The sequence below is a fragment of the Chaetomium globosum genome, genomic scaffold (assembly GCF_000143365.1).
Source record: "Chaetomium globosum CBS 148.51 scaffold_1 genomic scaffold, whole genome shotgun sequence".
Taxonomy (NCBI): Eukaryota; Fungi; Ascomycota; class Sordariomycetes; order Sordariales; family Chaetomiaceae; genus Chaetomium; species Chaetomium globosum.
The window spans coordinates 3400659-3422810 of NT_165976.1; the positions used below are offsets into that span (position 1 = coordinate 3400659).

General features: G+C 56.5%; 4 protein-coding genes across 4 annotated transcripts; 3 read left to right on the forward strand and 1 right to left on the reverse strand.

The window, feature by feature from the left end:
* Positions 1-575: 575 nt before the first annotated feature.
* CHGG_01098 (uncharacterized protein) lies at positions 576-2135 on the forward strand (the record flags this gene model as incomplete). Its single annotated transcript, XM_001220318.1, has 3 exons — positions 576-598; positions 653-1715; positions 2019-2135. The coding sequence occupies 3 exons, from the start codon at positions 576-578 to the stop codon at positions 2133-2135; spliced, it is 1203 nt and encodes a 400-aa protein (XP_001220319.1).
* Positions 2136-3187: 1052 nt separating this feature from the next.
* Positions 3188-5553, forward strand: CHGG_01099 (uncharacterized protein; the record flags this gene model as incomplete). Its single annotated transcript, XM_001220319.1, has 4 exons — positions 3188-4290; positions 4344-4470; positions 4587-4620; positions 4760-5553. 4 exons carry the CDS (start codon positions 3188-3190, stop codon positions 5551-5553), a joined length of 2058 nt encoding a protein of 685 aa, XP_001220320.1.
* Positions 5554-9087: 3534 nt separating this feature from the next.
* CHGG_01100 (uncharacterized protein) lies at positions 9088-9936 on the forward strand (the record flags this gene model as incomplete). Its single annotated transcript, XM_001220320.1, has 1 exon — positions 9088-9936. The coding sequence occupies one exon, from the start codon at positions 9088-9090 to the stop codon at positions 9934-9936; it is 849 nt and encodes a 282-aa protein (XP_001220321.1).
* Positions 9937-12508: 2572 nt separating this feature from the next.
* CHGG_01101 (uncharacterized protein) lies at positions 12509-21592 on the reverse strand (the record flags this gene model as incomplete). The annotated part of the gene is made up of 8 exons (XM_001220321.1): positions 12509-13698; positions 13769-14534; positions 14778-15670; positions 16035-16087; positions 16692-20099; positions 20321-20620; positions 20792-21091; positions 21495-21592. The coding sequence occupies 8 exons, from the start codon at positions 21590-21592 to the stop codon at positions 12509-12511; spliced, it is 7008 nt and encodes a 2335-aa protein (XP_001220322.1).
* Positions 21593-22152: the final 560 nt, after the last annotated feature.

The window sequence follows — 22152 nt, forward strand, 5'->3', positions numbered from 1 at the left end:
GTGCGAGGGCGGTGCGGTTTTTGTCGCGGGTTTGCTTGGCCTATGCCATCGGCGAATGTGGTAAGCTGGGAGAGGTCCAAGGAACTACCTTAGGTATACTATGTAATGGCCATACCTTGCGCAGGCGGGTTCGAGCTGCGCTCGCTTCCTTTAGACGACCATTGTAGGCTTGATATTCGGCGTCCGAGTCAGAGTCCACCGGAGCTCTTGCCGACCCGGAAATCCGTCTCTGTCGCGCTGTGTTTGCTGCAGGTGCCATCTCAAACCGCGTGTTGATGGGTGGTTCTAGGTAAGGATGTCAATTGCGGCTAGTTGCATTCAACATTCCGCCACTACTCACAAATTGTCGTTGGTGATGGACATTGGAACGCAACTCATTGTGGGGTAACTGTCCAGCAGGATGTCAATTGGCCCAGCCATAGGGCGGTGTGTGCGGGCAGAGTCTTTTTCCGCTGGCTGAGACTGATTCCCCGCTAAAATTTCCCGAGTCCGCATGTAACCACCAAACAACACAGCGTTGTCACCGGTTTACCTGAAGATTGTTGCTCTACAACGCTGAGCACCTTGTGATCAGAATGGGTCTCGCTGGTGCCAAGAAGTGAGGAAATTATCTGAACCTTCAACCCGTGGTGGTTAACTAACAAACCAACAGCAAGCGGAAACTCGGCAATGACCCGAACAATACCAAATGGTCGCGCAATACCGACACGTTTGGCCAGAAAATCTTGAGGGCTCAGGGGTGGCAGCCAGGCGAGTATCTTGGTGCGAAGGACGCTGCGCATGCGGAATGGCACACCGAAGCCAACACGACGCACATCAGGGTCACCCTCAAAGACGACACTCTTGGCCTCGGCGCCAAGCGGAATAATGGCGACGAATGCACCGGCCTCGATGCGTTCCAGCACCTTCTTGGTCGTCTGAATGGCAAGAGCGACGAGGCGCTGGAGGCAGAACAGAAGGTCCGGAACGATGTGAAACTCAGTCTGTACATACAGAAGAAGTTCGGCATGATGCGGTTCGTTAAAGGCGGGTGGTTGGTTGGCGACCAGGTTAAGCAAACGCCCGACGAGGAGGCAGAGGAGATTCCTGATTCTACAGAAACGAGCGAGGCGCCAGAGCCTGCCGCGGTGGAATCCAAAAAGCGCAAGGCCGACCGAAGGTCCGATAAAGAAGACGACAAGTTGGGCAAGAAGGAAAAAAAGTCGAAGAAGAGGAAAGCAGGGTCCGAGGGCGATGTGGGCGGCGAAGGTGGACAAAAGGAAAAGGACAAGAAATCGAAGAGGAGGAAGACCGAGTCGGATGAATGCGAGGAACCGGCTGTGACGCCGAAGACTGCCGAGTCTCTGGATGAGGCCAGCGGTGCTTCCGAGGCTGGGAACACAAAAAATGAGAAAAAGGACAAGAAAAGGGACAAGAAGGAGAAGAAAGAAAGGAGAGATAAAAAAGAAAAGAAGGAGAAGCGTCGGATTGAGAAAGCAGCCGCAGAATCGGGAGCCGAGACAGGCGACAGTATATCTGAAGAGAAGAAGCGAAAGAAAAAGGAGGCTACTTCGGAGCCGTCTTCAGCGCCCACACCCACAGACAGCAATTCTTCTACGCCGACTGGCAGCGGCTACTCGACCCCTATCCCCACGGGCTCGAGCAGGTACCTGGCAAGATCGAGGTTCATCGCCCAAAAAAAGATGGCATTTGCAGACAGCGCAGCGCTCAATCAGGTGGGAATTCCCGGTTCTCGGTACGGAGGGAGATTGGCTAACATGGTGAAGATCTTCATGATCAAATCATAGTCAACCTTAATAGTGGATATCGCACCTGCGTGTAGTGGCAACTCTTCGCTCTTACTCCCGCTATTGTTGCCCGTCACCCTGCCCATCTCCGGTGGAAGGAAGTTACGAACTGCCACGTCTTATCCCGCGTTTCCTCTGACGTTCCGACGTTCCCGCCACAACACCTAAGTAATCTCGCGCAACCTAATCCGAGATTAGTCTCTTAACTTTGATATACACGCATCATAATAGCACCACCAGGGACCTGGCCATTTTACCAGCGGAGGTTCCCCTCTTCCCCGACCGAATAACCCCGAACGACGCGCGCTCGAAGCCCCATCCACCATGTTCGGCTCTACACAGGGATGATCGAACTGGGGGCCAGCTACGTTCTCCGAAGATGTGGATGGCATATAATCGACACCATTCGGCTAAGAGCTTTGGCAAATATCTTGGCGAGAGCTGCTGGGCGCATCCTGCTGGCCTTGTGCTGGTACTATCCACTGCGTGTGACGAGGAGGGTTGGCTCGGGAGTGGCGACGAGGTTCTGGATGTTTCGACCGTTTGTAACAAGAGTTCCGAGCTTCGAAACCGGCCTAATCTCAATGGGAATGAACGGGCTCATCCAGATTCTCCGGTACTATACCATCTTCAAGTACTCGATCCGGAGTTCGAGCGCGCGTAACTCGCTTTCGTCAACTTCTTGAGACCGTTATACGCAGTCCACGGCTAAACTGGAGAGGGCCAACCAACACCCGGGATGCCATATACCCCTGGTGGTCGCTATGGCTTTTGGGTTCACAGATAGGATGGTCAGATTCAGCGTGGAGGTCGCGCAAGCGGGACTCCCAGCACACAGCGTAGGTAGTTTTATTCTAGGCGTGGAAATGAACTCTGACAAAATTTACCTAGCATGCCATCGTTATGTTCTCCTTCTTTTCTTCAGTGCCATGCACCAGTGTCCGTTGTGGCCTGAAAGGGTCGCCTACGGCAGGTACCTAAGTCTCTTTGCTGAATTCTCACTGTTCTACCTAATTATCAGGCAACAACTGACTTCTGTAAAGATCCGACGACTTGAACTCGACGATTCAAACGAATCAATTGCATCTTGTGCAGTCGCAGAGCACCGACCACAAAACTTATCAACATCGCGGACCAAAATATCCAAAGACACGATACAACCAACACGACGAACAACAAAGCAAAACAACGATGACGTTGGGTTCACCCATGCAACAATGAGCTCTGTCTTCAACAATTCAGTGGGAGAAAAAAATAAACCCCTTTTGAAGTTTAACCCAATTGGGTGAGTCAGAACACAAGCAACTCATCGCGGACCGACTACACTCAAGTTTACAACAAGGGCGTCGGGCATTTAGCACTCTGCGCGGGAGGGTTGTGGCCAGCACTTTTGTTGCATCATGGGGCCAGCAGGGAGTTCGGGGACAAAACGCATAACATCATACGCCGATGTTGTGCGTGGTCACAAGAGGGTTGACCAGGAGTCCAAATCTACCGAGGAGATTGCAACCGTGGCTGCGCGGAAATGTGCGGTTGCTCCGACAAATGGGGCGAGCACAGAGCAGAATACAGCTAAGAAGATATCCCCGAAGAAGGGCGCAAGATCAACCCAAAAGAAAGGCCACAAGCAAAGCCCCACAGGCGCTCACCAGAGGGCGTCCCAGACCGGACAGGCAGCGGGGGATTCGCATCATAAATCCTCGCCCAGGGCTCGGACCGCAAAGAAATCCGCCAAGTCACCATTTTCATATGCCGAGGTCGTGAAGGGCAAACCATCACCGGCGACGCTCCAAAGCAACCAAACCAAGAATGCAGAGGCAAAGGGGGGGGTCCAAGCGGCCGTTGGTTCTCCGGCCCACACCGGAGTTTCTCTGCATGTTGACTTGGGCCTTGAGGATATCGACAAGCCTGGAGATGGCCATGACATATGTCCAAGAACTTGGCCTGGAAAGAATAATGAGCCTTGGCGGCTGTATCGATCTGCACACTTCCTGGGCGAACCCTTCCATATGGATATGACAACGGGGGGACTAGGCGACGGCCACAACCTGATCACGTTTTTGCACAGACAAAAAGGGGGCGAGTCACGGGGTGTCGAGTCACAGAACCTCCTCGAATTGCTGTATGGGCAGCCATTCCACCACTTCTCGGCAGGAGATGTTTCCTCTACTCTTCCTTCTTCACTCTTACCTTCGACGACACCTTTCTCCACGCCATTACTCACACTCCTTCAAATTCTAGACCAAGCTTCTGCGGATTCAAAAATGCCTCAAGCTAGAGACGATATTGATACGCGAATTGCCGGCATCCTCCGGGATATCGACAGGCTGCCTAATGGCGAGCACCCCGATGCGGCTGTTAGCCGCATCCTCAACGACTCTACCAGAGCTCGGCTCTCCGAAGGTGACGATTTGGATAGACATATTAGTTATATCGTCGACAATACCGAGCGGGAAAGGAGACGACGTCTGGTGATTGAATCCCATAACCGGGGCGAGATATCGTAAGTGGCATGCACGCGTGTAGACAGCAACACGCTTGCTAACAGCCGAACAGGCTCTGGGCAACACCACGGGAATGGGATGTACGAGTCAATTGCGGAAGCTGGAACTGGAGGTTCCACCGCGTGATTCTCTGCGAAAATTCGACCTTCTTCAAAGACCGATTGCCACCCAGGAATCCCGTAAGTCAACGCACCCAAATGCCAATAATCCGCCCCGTTTCTTCAACAATAACAGCTGACAAGATTAGAATGGGTCACCCATTACATTCGACTGCAGCGGGCACGACCTCATGCAGCTTGTCAGCGCCTTGCATTACATGTATCACGATGGTAAGTTTTCTCAACCCTTCTGTTTACTTTCCACGCAACCCCCAGTCTCCAACACCACCCCCCAGCGTGCCAAGAAACAAAACCATCCGAACAGCCCAAACTCCAACACAAGAATAACTAACCCCTCCCCCTCTCCCAGACTGGCTCAGGGAGAAAATGACCCTCCGTTACGCTTTGGTCGGCCCCGCTATCCGTGCGGCCACCTTCGTCTACATCGCGGGCGCCTCGATCGGGTTCGAACGCATGATGGTAAACGCGCTATCGGCGCTCCACGAAATTGCCCTGCAACTGGTCCTGTTCTTCCGGAACACCCCGCTCCACACCGTGATGGAGCTAGACATGACGGGCTTGTACGAGCCGCTGAGACTCGCGCTGAACATGTGCTACGACCAGGAGGATGGAGGGGTGTCGCTACTGCCGCTGCGGGCGTCGCTGGCGCATCTGGTGGACGGGCTGATGTTGTGGCTGGTCCTTGACCAGGGGTTCCGGAACGTGCTGGTCGCGCCGTGGTCGGAGAGGTTGTGGGCCAACATCAAGAGGGAGGGTCGGCACTTTTCGGACCTTGGGATATTGGACGACATGTGGGGGATAATGAATGACGTCCTTGCCGCCCGCCAGGCGAGGGGACTCCGGCCTTTGGAGACGTGGCCTCCCGATAACCCCCCGGACACGGGGCCGGCCGGAGCCGGTGGGGGGAACGACACGACGTCGCCCCCGGCGCAGACTGCGCCAAACGCCCAGCCATACGGTTGGTTGTCGGACGGGGCCCGGCCCACATTGGCCCGGTGGGAGGAAGCGTTTCAGAACCGGAGCCTGAGGCAATTGGTGAACCTGGGGTCGAGCCACTCGGAAGACCCGGGGACCGCCGGAGGATTGAGGTTCTCAGTCCTCCTGACACACCCGCCACCCCCACAACCGCCGCCTTCCTCATAACGCCCCTCCGATAAAACGGCCCTTCGATTTACTTCATCTCCTTACTTGTTCGGATTAGGTTTATCGCATCATACACTGCATCAGGCCTCACGGCGTCGGTTACCTGGTCAGCATGGATGGAGTACTGCTACGTCAACAGTTCGGGATTCGGCATTTAACTTTCTCCGAGGGGACGGGGCTACATCATGGTCACATATCAATGCGGGGGAAGCTCGGGGGCATCTGTTGAACTCTGTTGGGACTAGATTCCGGCCTCTACAGGTCATTTGTGGGCAGATTGTCAGGCTTAGTTTGTAAGGATAAATTCTCTCTTGTATAACTACGCATCTGAATAATGTAATACAGTGAGAATTAATATCTCATCTCGATTCGTAATACTACAGCTCTAAGGGCGTGGGTGGACGCGAACTCCGCTTGTTCCTCCACTTCATGCATGTCCTCTTGCCTCTTGAGTTTCCGTATTGTCAGCCTTCGGATGACTTCAGGATATCCAGGTAGCGGCGTACAACACACGAGATCGCTATTCAGTACCATATGTCGTCATAAGAGAATTGGGAGCAGAGGAGGTCTCTATACCACCGCATTACCCAAGTGGACTTCTAAACACGCAGACGCCCACTGAATACACAGTTCGCCGATCCCAAGCTAGGAGTGGACTACCTAGGGCTGGAACGTGATGATCATGACGCCAGCAGGCAAAGGCTCGGCTGAAAGCGTTTCATGCAACAAGCAGATCACAGATCTCGTGCGAGTACGACGAGTGCGGAGTGTTCTTGAACGAACGAACCACACAAAATAACCAACAGAGCACACGACTCGCTGTAGAGAGATAGTATTTGCATCCACTCACTTGCGTGTTGCCGTTCCACCGGTTCCCGCTTTTTTCTGCGGGCTAAGGTACACGGCAGATGCAGGTGGGTGGCATGCAGGGTAGAAGAGTGGATGGCAGAGGAGGGTTGACGAGCAGCCGTTAAAGGGTGAGAGAGGGGCCTGGATTTTGGGTCTGCGCGTAAGGGTACCAGGGGCTGGAGCTGGCCGCAAGCTTTGACGAAAGGTAGGCATGGGGATGCGATGGGGAGAAAACCTGAACAATACGGAGTTAGGTGCATCCCTTCCACCGGGTGGAAATAGCATAACTCCGCCCAACCGTTTCCGGGTTACCTCCCTTGTTCTACCAAGAGCCATGGGATGGGTCAACGGATTCATCTTTGCACAGACCGAGGCCTCGAGCGGGTGGCCAGCTAACAAGAGGCGGAGTACTGGCTGAGGTGATCTGGCAGACAGCGGCCACGGTGCATCATCAAGAGGAAGATGGAACCCCCCGCTCCATTTGATCCGACAAGGTTGTATGTACGAATCTGTGTGCCGGTCCCTTTCGTTTATTATGTGTCGCCACGCGTCTCCCTTCCTCCCAAGGACATCGGAACTGATTCGATGCGGATGATGTTAGTGAGGTTGGTCGAGGGGAAGTGGAGAGGGGCTAATGCAGTTGCTGATACAACCTCCCCGCTCGCCAATCTCTTGGAGTTTTGACAATCCATGCTTTGCTGAAAAAGTTACCAGATCCATCTCAAGAAGGGGTCCCGGGCCATTGGCCAGTCTTTGAGTCTGGAAGCTGCGTGTGCTTAATATTTCTGAGACATGGAATTGGCCAGACGTCGAGCAACGCCCCGCTAGCGCAACCGCAGACTTGGCAGATGGCAGACAACACCACGACAACCCATGCTCCTCGCGCTACCTGCACGCTACTCCCACGCTACTGCATGCCCCCCAACTTCCCCGGAGGAAGGATGGGAATTGCAAGCATACTCCATGTTCGCTCAGACTGGACGGTGTGCGACCGCGCAACTTGCCAAGACAGGGAGCGCTGGCAAAGAAGCTTGGGAGTTGGAAGCTGGGAGGTCGACGGCTGGGAAACGGTCGGCGGAAGTTTTTGTCCTATCGGTTCCTTGATCTCTTTTCCTTAATCAGATGAAACCGCATGTCAACTTTGGAGTGGCCACGGTTCACAAAATGGATGCATATGTGGGTGTATGTACGTACTCAAGAGCGAGTCAGAAGCGAAAGGTCCTACATTCCTCTGATCTCCGATCCGCCACCCTTCGTTTGGCAAACCGTTGCAGAGCAGCAGAAAGGAGGGGCAGATCTCGACAAGGCGCCACTGCTCGTGGCAAAAACAGCCGGTATGCACGAAGAATGTATTTACCGTATCGAGCGAATGAGCGTATGTATATATCCGTCCGGGATCGGAATGCGAAGACCTTCGTGGCAAGATGTCGTCCCTGTGTTGTAACTTGTAAGTGAATCCACACCAAATGCTTGATCTGGTTAAGCTCGGATTGATCATCTCGACCCCGACGCCAAGATGCATCCGAAGCCTCCAGTTTAACACTGTTTCTAAGAACCTTTTGTATCGGAGAGTTTAAGGGACGGGGGGGGAAGCACAGGCGGGCCACGTGTGATCAGGAATCTGTGCCCAATGTCCCCAAAAGCAGGCGCGTTGCTGTGAAATGCTCCTTCTTTCCACCCAGGAGTGGTCTTGCTACCCCGCATGGAGTGCAATTGGATGCGCCTTGATAGTGGGGCCCTGACGTCGAGCTCAAGCTTGGCTTTGCATCGGATTGTCAGGACCGGGGCTCCCCTGGTGCGTGGGGCAAGAACTCCCAGAATTCTGCACACATCATTGGCTTGTTGAGTCATATTGGGTACCACTCTCGCCCACGGTAGCCAATTACACTGCTGGCAACCCTTGCTGGCACCCTGATAGCGGCATTCCGCGCTGGTTCGGGGCAAGTGCGGTGACCAACGCCTCGGGGGGATGGCACGATGGTGCAAGCATGCCTCGAGAAGCTGGAAGGAGTTGCCATTCCTTTTCTTTTTAATTCAATATCCTGTGCCATTGCTCTCCCTTTTGCTTCTTACCTACCTATCTTTTGCCAACTCCATCGCCCCCAGACTGTTGCCTCGACGAATCCACAACGCATTAATCGAGCCAGTACGCTCGTACCAGAAATACCCCGCCTGAGCCCACTCCCCCGGACCGGACCTGGTCCAGACTTCGGCCAGCGGCGGATTACACACTCGCACGCACGGCAAAACAAAGGATCCCCCGGGTCACCGCAACGTTCCCTGCCCTGGACTCGCGCCTTCACGTTGAGCAGGAAAGACGCCGAGTTGTCCCAATCGAACGAGGGGCTGCCGATCGAACCTGCTCAGTGGTTTGACAAAGAAAGGCAAAACCCAAGTGACCGATATCCCGGCATTACACCACCCTCATCATCGTTCGACCCCCACACCATCACCTATTTAAGGGTTTCGCCTCCACCACCTCCCGCCGCCGGCACACGCAACTCGAACGACCCCAATCTGCAACACGTACGAGGTTTGCGATTTTACCCACACGACACCCCATTCGACCGAGAACCACTTCCGCTCTGCGACAGGCCACCCCCACGGCCTGCTTCGCGTTGAGGAACCCGACAAACTCGATATAAGCCCACAGCCTTCTCAGACTTTCACGTCTATTTCTTCACCATGTCTTCCGATAACGGGAACTCGACCACCAACGTAAACGACATGGCTCGGCAGCGGCGCGGTTCTATCACCTCGAGCGCCTTCACCAACCTCTTCCGTAACAACTCGGTCTCGCAACCCACCACGGCACCTTTTTCCACTCCACTAAGCTCCTCCGCCGCTAACGATCAACGCCGGAGGCTCTCTGTCACAACGCTTGGGCTTTCAGGCACTTCCCCGACGACTTCGGCCCTCTTTCGCCGCGGTAGTCTGTCTACGAACTCGGATTCGATCGACGAGAACGCTATTGAGGATGAGGAGAGCACCCGCACCGCGCCGGTGACCCCGTTCTCCCGCCGCATGAGTTTCGGCGCCTCTCAAGCTATGCGAGGCTCGCGAAGCGCCACTACTCCTGGCAACAATGGTAGGCAGACCCAGTCGGTCCGTCGCAGCAGCACCGCCCTCGGTAGCCCACCCACGCCGCCACTGCCCTCTTCCGGCATTGGGAACTACACGTGGGGCCAGATCTCTTCCCAGGCAAGCACTGCAAACCAGTCCAGAACAGCTTCTGACTTCTGCCCCACTTCTGCTCGATCAGACCAAGGCTTCAATTGGTCCGATCAGCTTAGGTCTCGCGCCGAGAGCACCGTCGCCTCCGGCCCCCGGCCCTCGTTCTCCTTGGGTTCGGGTCTCGGTGGATCCCCTCCCCGGGCCGGCCCAATCCCAGCTCCCAGCAGCCCTCGCCATGACCGGGCCAAATCCGTCTCTGACATGCCCGCACCTCCGGCACAGCCCCCGCGACCGCGGGGGCCCCAAAAGCCCGATGCTTTCCAGGAGAGGATTCTGAAGGGCGATTTCTACATGGACTAGGTCGTGTCGATCACGATGGCTATCTGAGGTCCCATTCCATGTGTGCATACGCACATTCCACTACCGTCTGACTATCGGCGAGTCACTTTTACATCACATGATTTTGCTACTTTCGCGGCGTTGTCTTGGAGCGGCGGGCCCCAAATAGGGTGCACCCTGCCATGGTTTCCTTTCGTTCAGGAGAATTACGGCGCAATTTATTCAATCGAGCTTGTGGCTTTATAGGAGAGGTACTCTCCTGGAGGCGGCGGGAACTTGTGCAAAGCAATCAACGGAGTTCTGGGGAGATCGTTAGGGTCGAATCGTTCCATCCGGGGAGGTAGCAGCGAGGTGCGGGTTCATTACAGGGCTACAGGCCGCGACGGTTCGGCCAGGGCGGGCAAGACAACTCAGACAAGGAAACATGGCGAGACCATGTTATCCAACATATACTGTACGATTAGGGCTTCGGGATTCTTGGGCCTTGGTTGTTACTGCTCTGTTAGTTCCAGACTGGGAAGGATGGGAAACAATACGGTTGGACGGTGTATGATTCAAATGGAGTTATTTGTCTTTCCATCACCATCAGTCTCGTCATCTGCGCTGCTTTACTTTCGTCGTCCTCTCTTTCTGCGTTCCTCTTACTCTCCCAGCTTTGTCGAGAGTGCCCGTGACCCGGGCGGCCGGCACCGGGGATGTGGTGATTGGTGGATGCGATCCCTCATACAAGCTCTTTGGGTTGTGTCCCGAAGAGGGGAAAGGGGAAACGATGGGCGGGTAGCTATTCTTTGAAGTTGGACATCCCCATCCAACTCGCCGGCACGACGGCGCTTGCGCCATTTCGGATATAAAGACGTCGGGTGGTCAGCCGGGCCGGGTGGCATGGCAGAGAGCTCTTTCTTAGCGGGAAGCTGTTTCCCGTGTGCCGGTACTTTCGAATTTTTCTACTTCGCGCGGGACGGTTTTGTTTTGCTTCTTGCTATTTCCTTTCTTTTAACATCACGGTCTATGCTGGCGTTGAGCGATATTGAGATTGCCGTAAGCGGAGATCAGAGATCGAAACGATACCACAGTTTGGAATCATATATACATATGTCAATCACAAACAGACGAGTACACCAATGTGATACCCAACCCGATCGCGGTTGTGTCAAGGTCAATAGGAGCAGAAAGCACTCCTATAGCAAAGACCTGCTGTCTCGATGCCAAGTTAAAGACACGACAAACAATATCCAAACCACTCTCTCTGATTCCCATATTACGCAGCAACTCCCACCCATCCCGCAAGCCAAACCCCCAAGACCGATGCCCAAAGCCGACCAACTAACTTGCACTCGTAGCCCGCGGACCGCGAGCCGTTCCCGGGGGCTAGCCTAGCCAGTCTGAGTATGCTAGAGCAAGCGGCTCTTTGTGTCGGATATCCCTTCCCATGGTATCGGTAGCCTACCTACCACTTCCCGCTTCCTCATGAGGTTACTACTCCTCGCCCGTGTGCTACGTCGTCAGAGCGTTGTTTGTCACTACTTGACGTGCTTTATTTTATGTGGTGGAAGCTTTGTTCTTTTTTTTTTTTTTTGCCGTTCGGGTGATTGGGATTGCGCGGGCTCGGGTAGTTGTAGCTCTGGTAGGCTGCGGTTTGTGTGGTCGAATAGGTATTTCGTCTGCGTACTGGCAGGCGCGGAGGGGGGCTCGGTAAGGGGAGAAGGTTGTTGAGAAGTTGGAGCGGGTTGGTCGGTCGGGTGTGGATGTGGGATGTGGCTTTGGGGTTGAACGGGCGAGTGGGTGAGTAATTTGCTGTGGTTTAGAGGAGGAAATAGGAAGTGAAATGCTTGTTGTGGTGGGCTTCGACCAAGACGTGGATTCAGATCTTTGTTGACGGGAGGGGGATCTCACGATAGATGCTCAACAACACTCCCGAATTGTTACCATGGATATAGGTACGGTAGAACACAGCCGCGCTCTTGTGGCTGGACTTGAAGTTCGTGTACAGTGTAATTTGCCCTGGAAAGTCCGCTCCTACCTGAACAGAGCGCCCGCGCATTATAAGGAAGGTGGGCGCAGTCGATTTCCAACGAGGGCCACAGACCGGGTAGCCTAGCGGTTACCGGCGGTGGTCCTCGCCCCACGGGCAACTGGTTCACCTGCTAGATACCTTACTCGGCCGTAAGAGGAGGCTACAGGTTCGAGCCACGAAGTTGCCCTGGGGATTTCTGTGGAGGCGTTTGGGACGCCGGCGGAGTCCTCCAAATGCAGAACGAGCAGCCCCCATTGACCTGACGGGGTATCACCGGGCTGCACACGAAGTAAACCCCCCGAGGGGGTTTCGTAGCCGGCTACCTCCCTTCAACCGCGAAGGGGGCTAGTCGGTGAGCTTTTGCTCTTATACTTTCTACCAAAGTATATCTTTTATAAATTGTCTCTTCTATATTTAATCTCCCTAGTGCATACAACCCCAACGCCCGCCTCAACAAGCGATTACGATCCACCATCATACTAAGTAATACAATATAATTGAGAAACAAATTAATAAACGCCAGCTTGCCGTCCCATCCCATCCCAAAACCCCCCATTCACTCACTAGCTTATACACTCTTCAAAACCCAAACCCGCCACCCGCCGCACCCCCACCATCCATCGCATCCAAGCCCTCGCCCATCGGCGGGAACCAAGCCGTCTGGTCCGGCCCGGAGTCCTGCATCATATTCCTGACGGCGCTCTCCCCAAACCCGCCCAGCGTCCAGTCCATGGCCTGGGCAAACCCGTCGCCAAACGTAGCATATTCATACTCGGGATCGACGCTTGAAAACGCGCTGTTCAGCCACGGGAGGGAGAGGTTCGCCGCCATGTTGGGGCCCGGCTGAGGCGGGACGCCGACCATAAAGGACCCGGGACCGCCGGCGGTGTTATCGGCCGTGGACGGGCCCGAGCTGGGTGACGAGGTGTTGGTGGGGTCGTACATGAGCTGCGGGCGGCTAAGCCAGGGCCCGGTGGGGGTGCTGCTTGTGAGGGGGGTAGAGCTGGGAAGCGAGAAGTGGGAGGTGGTGGAGGGGCGGGGACCGCTGGCCGATTTGTTGGTGGCTATTTCGGAGAGGAGTTGTAGCCCTGTGCTGGCCGTGGGTGGGTAATCTTGTTGTTGCTGTTGCGGTTGCGGTTGCGGTTGCGGTTGCTGTTGCTGTTGCTGTTGCTGTTGTTGTTGAGGTGGTTGGGAGATGGGAGCAGCGTTGCTCCGTTCCGCGACGCTCGGGCGCGAGTGGGGGGGCAAAGGGGCTTCTGCGGTGGAGGTATTCGTCTCTGCGCTCCGCCCGTTTTGGTTCAGCTTCTGTTTGTGGAACCACGACCGGATCATGACGAGCACCACGAGGAACTTGGCCGCTGGCCGGCTCCTATCTCCAGCGGCCGTCGCCCGGAACTGTTCAAGCAGACGGTCGAGATGCAGTTCAACCTTCATATCGTCCTTGTCTATGACTTTCCCCAAGTCGCTCTTGGGTGACGACGCCGCAAAATAAAGCTTGATTAGGACGACGACTGCGTAGGCGACCCGCACGAAGTTGAACACTGGAAGGCAGCGGATGGTGTGGACGTCAAGTGACAAGAACAGATCAAAGATGCCGTTGATAGCCGTGAGGCAAGCCGATAGAGCGTTAATATGCGCGACCGACAGCGTGCCGTCCATCCCGAGCTGCGTCTCGCTGGGGTGTAGTTTGCAGTCATCGGCGGCGTCGTTGTGGGTGGCTACTTCGTGCATGTAGAGGCTGATAACGTGGAAGCTCATTTGAAGAGATGCTAGACCAGGGCTTGTCAGTATAGCCCATTTGTGAAGGATCATAGTAGTTTGCTTAGAAGATTAACGTACGCTTTCGTAGCTCTTTCGGGACTGAATTGCTGTATTTTTCAAGCTCTCGCTCAAACCCCTTAAGCGCATGTTGGGTTCTGGCCTCGGCGAGGTTCGGCGTCGACGAGGGCTCGTCCATGGAGAATTGGATGCCGATATCCTCCGCTACCTTGTGTGACCACACGAGATGGCACAGGTATTTGTCTGTCGGAGCCGCGTCGTGCGCAGTCTCTAGGGCCTCCATGCACTCGGCAACAAATGGTGTCCAACGGATCAAGCTGGGACGGTGCAACGCCATGGCAGTGTTAGTCGCCATGAAGTAGCACGTCAGCCAGGCCCGGCGGGCTTCGGTAGTAGTCGGATCGGGCGGAGACTGTTTGCGGAGCGGATGGTCGCGCCAGGCATGGGCGATGTGTTTCCTGAACCCACCCTTCGCAGCCTTTTTCCTCCCGAGACCAATCTCGATTGCCATAACGGCAGCGACATGAACCAGCTGGTAGAATTTGAGCTCTTCAAACCGCTCAGGCGGCCAGTACCAGATGACAGCGACCGTAATGGCCTGCACCAGCTCGAGGCTCTTGTTACCGCGGATGATGATCTTGTCGGCAAACTGCTGCATCAACTCCCTGGTCAACACCCGTTGTAGGTTGGGCAGCTCGGACGCCGCCCCAGCCATAACAGCCAGGAACAGAACCGGCTTGGTCTTCCTCAATTCGGCGGCCGTCAAGTCGGGGGGCAGCACCACCCCCGGTAGGTGTGGGCACATGTGGACATTGTAGCGGTCCAGCTGTCAGCCGCCAGCCCATCGTCAGCAAGCCCTTGTCGACAACATCCGGTTCCCGTTGCTCTTCCGAAGCTTGGCAGCCCGGTTGCGGGGTGGCCGAACTCGATGGCGCGATATCACGCGTGGCAGCAGACGAGGGTCGTACGTCGACAATTCTGGACAATCACTGAGTCGTCTTTTCCGCCCGACAGCTACGCCCGTCACAGCTGGGCACCGACGACGTGGAACAGACGGCGGGTATCTTACGACTTCGGCCTCCCTATCCCAACTCCCTCTCTGCCCGGGGCCAGCCCCACCACCACCCCCAACTCCCACCCCTCCCAAACCCGACACACCACCATCACCACCACCAGAACTACCACCACCAGCCAACCCCGTCCCCCCCGAAACCACAGCACCCACCCCCCCAACGGCCCCCCTCGTCGCCACCAGACTGGCCGTTGGTTTTTCAATCTTCTTCTCCAGCTCCGCGACCCTGCTATCCGTCTTCTTCTGGCGCTTGCGCGTACGCTGGGTGACGACGCTGGACCGCTTGCCCTTGGCGCACCGCCGGCAGGACCCGTCCGGGTTGGCCGGGTCCGGGTCGCAGCGAACTTTGAGGCCGCGGCATGACTCACAGGCACCGGGCTTTTTTGGGTCTGTTGGGTTGTTGAGGCCGCCTCCCGCGGCGCGGTCTTGGTCTTGGTCTTGGTCTTGCTCCGCGTCGGGGGAGTGGTCGGGGGAGGGGGAGCGGTTTGGGTCTGAGGGAGACTCGTGGTCGCGGTCGTGGTCGTAATCGGGGGGCGCGTAGGGTCTGCCGTTGTTGCTGCTGGCGCCCGGGCCGCCGCCGGGGCCGCCGGGGTAGTGGTGATTTTGGGTGGGGGGTGTCGCGGTGGAGGGGTGGCGGCTGCCGGCGGTGGTGCTGTGGTGGTCCAAGGTGGACGGGGTCGGGGCGGTGGTGGTGGAGGAGTTGGGGGTTTGGGGCGAGAAGGTGGCCGTCATGGGATCACGGTTCTGGGCAATGGCGCGCGCGTTTTGTTGATGCGCGTGTGCCTGCGCCGATGGCTGATGGGATGTGTCCGATGGTCCCCATGACGGCATGAATGGCTGTTGCGATTTGGAGGCGATGTCTCGACCCGGAACCGCGGGTGGTGTCGAGGCTGCCGCATTGCGGAGCAATGGATCTAGCCTGTGATCCATGCGTGCGAGCAGCTCCTAAAGTTGACTTATGCGGATTTGGAATTGGCACCGGCGATGTTGTGGCCGAGATACCGATCGCGAGCGTTGTCGCTAGATGGTCGGAGTTACCAATCCCGACATTCTGCGTCACAGTTTTCCTCGGCCAACCAGAAACCAAGTCGTGCCAGTTAAGGTGGGCAGCGCTCTGGCGAGGAAGGCCTTACCCCTGGCGACTTTCTTTCCTGTATGGCCAGTCTTGGAAGCGGGGTTCGAACCAAAACTGCCGACGAAGCCGACAGTCTTGGCATGGAACTGAGAATGGCCCCACAGACTCCATGCACTTACAATGGTCAACATTTACAGATTGGACCAGACATGTGACCAAGTAACCCAACGAACTGCGTGTTTCAAGCACCATGATATCCCATATTAGACAGTTACGTACATACATGTGTATATAGCTTACATCGCCCCATCCAAAAACAAACTTGGTGGTATCTCCTCCGCTGCACCGCAGAATCGACAGATAAAAAAGAAGAACGAAGCAAGCTAAAAAGAAAACAGATGGATAGACGATTCAACCCGTCGGGTAACGAGAGCCAAAAACAAAAGCTAAAACAAACATAATAGCTGCGGAGATGTCCAGAAATGGCCATCATCATCCGCTTATGTGTGCGCGCGTGTATCCATGAAAATAATATGACATGACATGATCTTCGCAAATGTCTCCTGTGCAACATGCCGGCTCGCAGGCTCGCTCGTTCAATGAAATCGTACATGTCGTGGTACTAGGGCGGTAGGTCGGTCGTGACGCAAGGCGACGTTGGTCGTCGTTCAATATCAATAGGAAGAAAAGAACGAGAAGAGGCGGAAAAATCAGGTATCAAAAGTCGAAATGATATCTTCACTGAGAAAGAAGCAACAGCGGCACTAGAAGTGGGTATGTGTGCCGTGGGAAGGAGGTCCCAGAGTGAAAAGAATCTGCGAAAGAAGCCTTAATACTGGGCTTCCTCACGCAACCGGCTTTTGGACGGCTGCTGGCTCAGCGAACCCATAAACATGGCGCTTTCGCGTCGGCTGCGGTACGGCTGCTCATAGGGCGCCGGCGCCAGCCCGTTTTCGTACGTCGGTCTATCGTACCCGGGACTTGCCCTGTGTCCCGAATGTGCTTGGCTGGGATCGAAGCCACCTTCGTACGCAGGCCTCATCGAAGGGTGGTGCCCGCCGCCCATCTCGTGGTTCATTTGCCGCTGGGGAGGCGGGGTGGGGGTGCTCCTCGAGTGAAGAGTAGCCGCGTTCATCTGCGCCATCTGCTGCATCGACATCGGCGGCGGGGTCGGCGTGCTCCGGTTCCCGTGCGCTTCGAGCGACTCCATCAGGCGTTGCCTATGGGGGGAATCGCTGTGTGAGGTGGATGGCCGCCCATCCGAGGGTCGGCGCTCTTGAAACGACGCAGGTAGCGAAGGACGGCGTTCTTGCGTGTACTCGGGCTCAGTCATGGGCAGCTCGTACTCGGACGGATCGATCCCGAAGATGACCTCGTAGTTCTGCAGGAACATGGCGAACACTGGCGCCGGGATGTTGAGCGTCGGCGAAAATACGATGCCAACATTCCGTACCGTCATCTTGTTCACGTCCGAGTGGTCGATAATCTTGATCAGGAATGAGATCAGATACTTGAGGAGCGCTGCGTTTGCCTGTGGGAGACGCTCGACAAGCTCGGCAAGGGCAGCCATCTTCTCTTTTTGGTTGGTCATCTCCGTAACAGCGATAAACTGTGTGCGCAGGTCATTGGTGAGGATCGTGCTCGGCAGCTCGCGGAGATACATCTTAAGCAATGAGGCGATGGCGTGGATGTCGTAGTACTGCTCGTCGGTGAGCAGGTTGATGTCTCCCTCAACGTTGAACCGTTCCCTGAGTTGCTTAATGACCAGGTTCGACCCGCTCAGGCGGAAGATGCCCTCCTCAAAGATGGCATTTTTGGTGTCGAGATACTGGATGCACCGGTAGACGACGGCAGGAAGCGGAACCCTAACGTCCACCGGGGCATTGTATCGGACAGCCTCCGCCAGCGTAGCACCAAAGGCTTGCCGAATAGGTCCGTGGTACCCGCCCGTCGGCTGAGAGTTCCCGCCTTCGCTCCCAAAAAGTGAGTCCTGGCCGTCGCTCGACGTCCTCGTCTTCGGACCGAAACCGAAAAAGCTGCGCTTCCTGGCCTTCTTCTCTTCCTGCGTTGGCGGCGTGAGACCCATGCCGAGCTTGCTGCCCCACGACTCCGTGTGCGATATCACTTGTGGGTCGCGAGGTGCCGAGATGGTGTAAGAAGATGTCGTTGACTGGCTGTGCGTCGACTCATGATCTAGCTGCCCGTATGGCTTCCCCTTCGCTGCGCCCCCTTGATGCGGGACGTCGCCTTGCTTGGTGGCCTCGTAACTGACCCCGATCAAATTCTCATCTACTGCGGCGCCCTGCTGCGATTGCTGCAATTTTGCCTGGGCATGCGCCGCCTTCTTCTTCCCATTACCGCGGTCACCGCCCCGCTCGTGGGCGTGTTCCTTCTTGGCGTGTTCCTCGTCGTCCGGATCGCGGTAGTCTATCCAGCGGAGCAAGGCTTCAACCCACAGATCACGCTCTTTGTCGCTCTCCGCACACAGCACGTGCTTCGTCACGCTATTCGGATCCTTCTTCTTGGGTTCCAAGATCAGGAAGGCATGGCGATACTGGTTATCGCCCTCCTCCGCAGGGGTGCCCTGGGCCGGCGTGCCGTCGTTGGTGTGGTGGGCCTGCTTGCCGATCTGTGCCTTTTGGAGCTTGATGGTACCGAGATGTGCCCCTCCGGGAGTCTCGTAATACTTCAAGAGGGGGCCGTCAAGGACAAAGTACCGCGCCTTCCAGCCTCCAAAGTTCTTGCCTCGCTTCGTGAGATAGCCGTTGCGGAACGGCCGGCCGCCGGGCCCGACTCTCTGTGACTCGGCGTTGTTCTCGCCAGTGGAGCCTCCAATCTCGTCTGCGTTAGGCGGCAACGTGCCGGTAGACAGGTACTTGCAAAGCTCGAGCGCTGTGGCATTGTCTAAGGGGGTATTCAACAGCTCGTCCAGGTATTGGTTGAGGGCAATGCGCCGGGCATCAAGTTTTGCCGGTGCATGGCCACTGAAAAGCGACCGATCGGGCGTCCTCGCAGTGAAAGCAGGGCACTGTTTCAACCGTTGATCCAGCTTAGCGAGCGACGCCGAGTCCTTCTCGATTCGCCAAAGTTCTCCGCCGTCTGCTCTCGAGTAAATCGCCAGAGTGAAGACCGGGTCTTCCTCCAACTGCGTTAACGAAATTAGGCTGGCCCTGGAAGGCTTCATACGAGACGACGCAACCCGAATGTCGATGGACGGAAGCGCGTTAGGGGGGAGGAGCAGGTCGGGGTACTCCTCGGTAACGAAGCCCTTGAAAACCTTGGTCCGCTCTACAGGACTGTCGGTGCTAGATTTGGTAGGGCTCGGTGTCCCATACCCTTGGTCTTCCTGCTTGACAATATTCAGTGGCCTGGGCGACTTCAGCACCAATGGATCTCCGGCAGGAGAAGGTGTCAAAAGAGGCGTGTTGGGCGGTAACGGAATAGGCGCCCGCGGTGGCCGGGGGGACAGCGGTACACTGGGAAAGCCCAGAGGGGAGAGCGGAGGGGAGTTGACCGGGGACGTCAGCTGGGTAGGCCTAGGGCTCGAAGGGAGGCCGGGGCTCAGCAACGCCGAAGGCATGGGTCGAGAGTCGGGCGCGCCGTTCAGGACCCCCGCAAGGGACGCTGGCTCCCGTGGCGGGAGCAGTTTGGTGGTCTGGACTAGCCTGGGGGTGGCAGGCATCTCGTTCGTAGGCGCCTCGGCCTTGTCCGTTGTCTTCCGACTGCTGCTCTGCTTGCTCTTTTTCGACAAGCTGCGAAACTCTGCCTCTTTTCTGGCCAAGATCTCACGCTCCCGCTCGTCCTCCTCTCGTGTCCTTCTTCGCCCTCTGCGGTCGTCGGGCTTCAATTCGTCTACCTCGAGGATATGGTCGTAGTCGGTATCCGTCTCCGGGTCCTCGTCCGCGACATCCGGCCTGGACTTCTGTTTCGGCTTCGACGCCGCGGGCTTCGGCTGCTTTTTCGCGTTCTTCAGGTGGAGAGGGGCTGGAGGAGGCTTTCGCGGCGGCGGCGCAGCGGGTGGAGGGAACTTGGAAGCACCATCGTCGGGCCTCGGCGACCGTTCTGGTAGCCCGACAGGGGGCTGCGGCGGCGGCATCCGAGGCGGTTCGCGCGGTGCAGTACGGGAGGCGGGGACGTTCATCATGATCGGAATCTCCTTCGACTCTTCCAACCGCCTCGATGCAACCTCCGCCTCGCGCTCCTCCTCTTCGTGGTCGAACCGGTCCAGTGCATGTTCGCTCGGCCTCGGCATCGTGTGCGATGGATCGAGCATCTCGCGAACGGTCGGTCGGGTGTTGGTGGCAGTCGTTTGGTGTGCTGGTGGGGTTATGGGATACGGCGCCAGGGAAACGTCAATGGGCGAGTGTTTATGGTCATCCGAGTCCAATGTCTTGGGTGACACGGGAACTTCGAATACTTGTTCCTTGGGTGATGAAGTCGCAGTGTCGGCACCGTTCAGGCTCACCTCTTGGCCGCTTGACGCCGAAATTGTAGTGCCAGCGGCGCTTCGGACCCTTCCAACACCTCCTTCAACTTCTTTCTATATTTTTCTTTATCTTTCAACGCCCGCTCAAGATCCTTATTGAGACCTAGGATCATGGCTCTCTGCTTGTCCACGAGCCTCCAGAGCTGCGCATTTTGCTGAGACTGCGACTGCTTTTCTTTGAGTAAATATTGAATGACTGCCTCGGGGCTGCCGGCCGTCTTAACCAGGTTCGCGATTTCGTTCGGCCCAACGGTGCCGTCCTGGGCTGTCTTCTGGAGGCTGGACCTCGAAGAAAATCGCGGAGATGGCGGAGTCTATCGATGAGTTCCGTGGTTGGTTCCCGGCGGGCTCTGCCCGCGCGCCTGCCGGACCAGGCATGATGGGAGGTCGGCTTGAAGGAGGGCCCCCAGGAGGTTGTGCGGCTACGAGGGGGTCGGAAACACTGCGCACCTCATTCGGAAAACGGGGCGAGTTGGGAGACGGCGCCGGTCTAGTACACGAACTGTCAGCGCACGCGCGTCCGCCACACGGGCGACAAGGGATGAGAACGGATCCTCGCCGGAGACGCACCCAGTACTTGTCGCCTCGGGGGTGGTGCTCCCTGAGGAATCGCTGTCGAAGTACGTCTTCTCGGACGGCTGCGAAAAATCGTCTTCTGGGGCCGCGGTGGTGACGATTCGTGGGACAGCAGCAGAAGAATCAGGGAAGGACGAGTCTGTAGAGAGTGGGCTTGCGGGTACCCGTCTCGACCTAAAACGTACAAAGCGATTGGGTCAGTACTGTGGACACCACGGTCGCGGCACGAGTCGGTCGTTGTACCACCGCGCAGATGCCAGGCAAGATGCCGGCAAGACACCGGGGCAAAATGTTCTCCGCGGGCAATACGGGAGAGTGCTCCCGTGGTGGTCGTGGTGGATCGTGTAAGTAGGTAAAAAAAAAAGCAATGCCTCAAATTATCTTCGGCACCAACTTCGCGTCTGCTTTTTGGGCACTGTCGACTGGGAAGAACACTTCTGCAATGACCCCGCCCAAAAGCGTCCCAAGCAAAGCCCAGTGGTTTAGGAACAAGGAAAATAGCGAAAGGGAAAGAAAGAAGACCAATCAACGGCGTGGGGCCGGTGTTATGGAGGAGGAGCGAACGGAAGGCCCGTACCTCGAGCTTGCGGCGTCCGGCCGAGTTGGCAACGGGCTATTGGCCGTGTAGCGCACTGTTCTCCCGATGGTAGGGCTGTCCTGGAAGGTCGAGTCCATAGAGCCCAGGTGTGTGGCCGCGGAGGGCTGGTGAGATGGTGGTGAGCCAAGGTGGTCAGCCAGGTGGTCGTGAAGGTGCGACAGGGAATCCGCCGTGCAACAGGCTGGTGGAGACCCTGGTTCGTGGGCGAAAAGGGGGGCGGCAGATTAAGCAGGACAGCTCGCGGAGGTTTCGAGATCCCTGGGTGACCCGAATCGGTGTCGCATCGATAAATCAATCTCACTCGACCACTGCCAACATCAAAATAATAAAACAAGGCGGCCGTAATACCGACACCGCGATGACGGGAGAAGGTCGTTTGAAGAAGCACACGTCGACGTCGTGGTCGGCGATGATAGGAAATATGGGGCTCTTGAATGGATAATTTTAAACTGCCCGGGATGGAAGTGCACACGCCTATGGCGCTAAAACAGAGTTTGGAAAGGCTAGGCAAGTCATTGCTGCAGGTGCATCCGCTTGCAGTTGATGATGATCGAGCCCGGTCGGTCTTCAAGACACGTTCCGGTAACTCGTCTGACACTTGACCGGGGGAATGGAAGCTTGACTACCTAACTGCCCG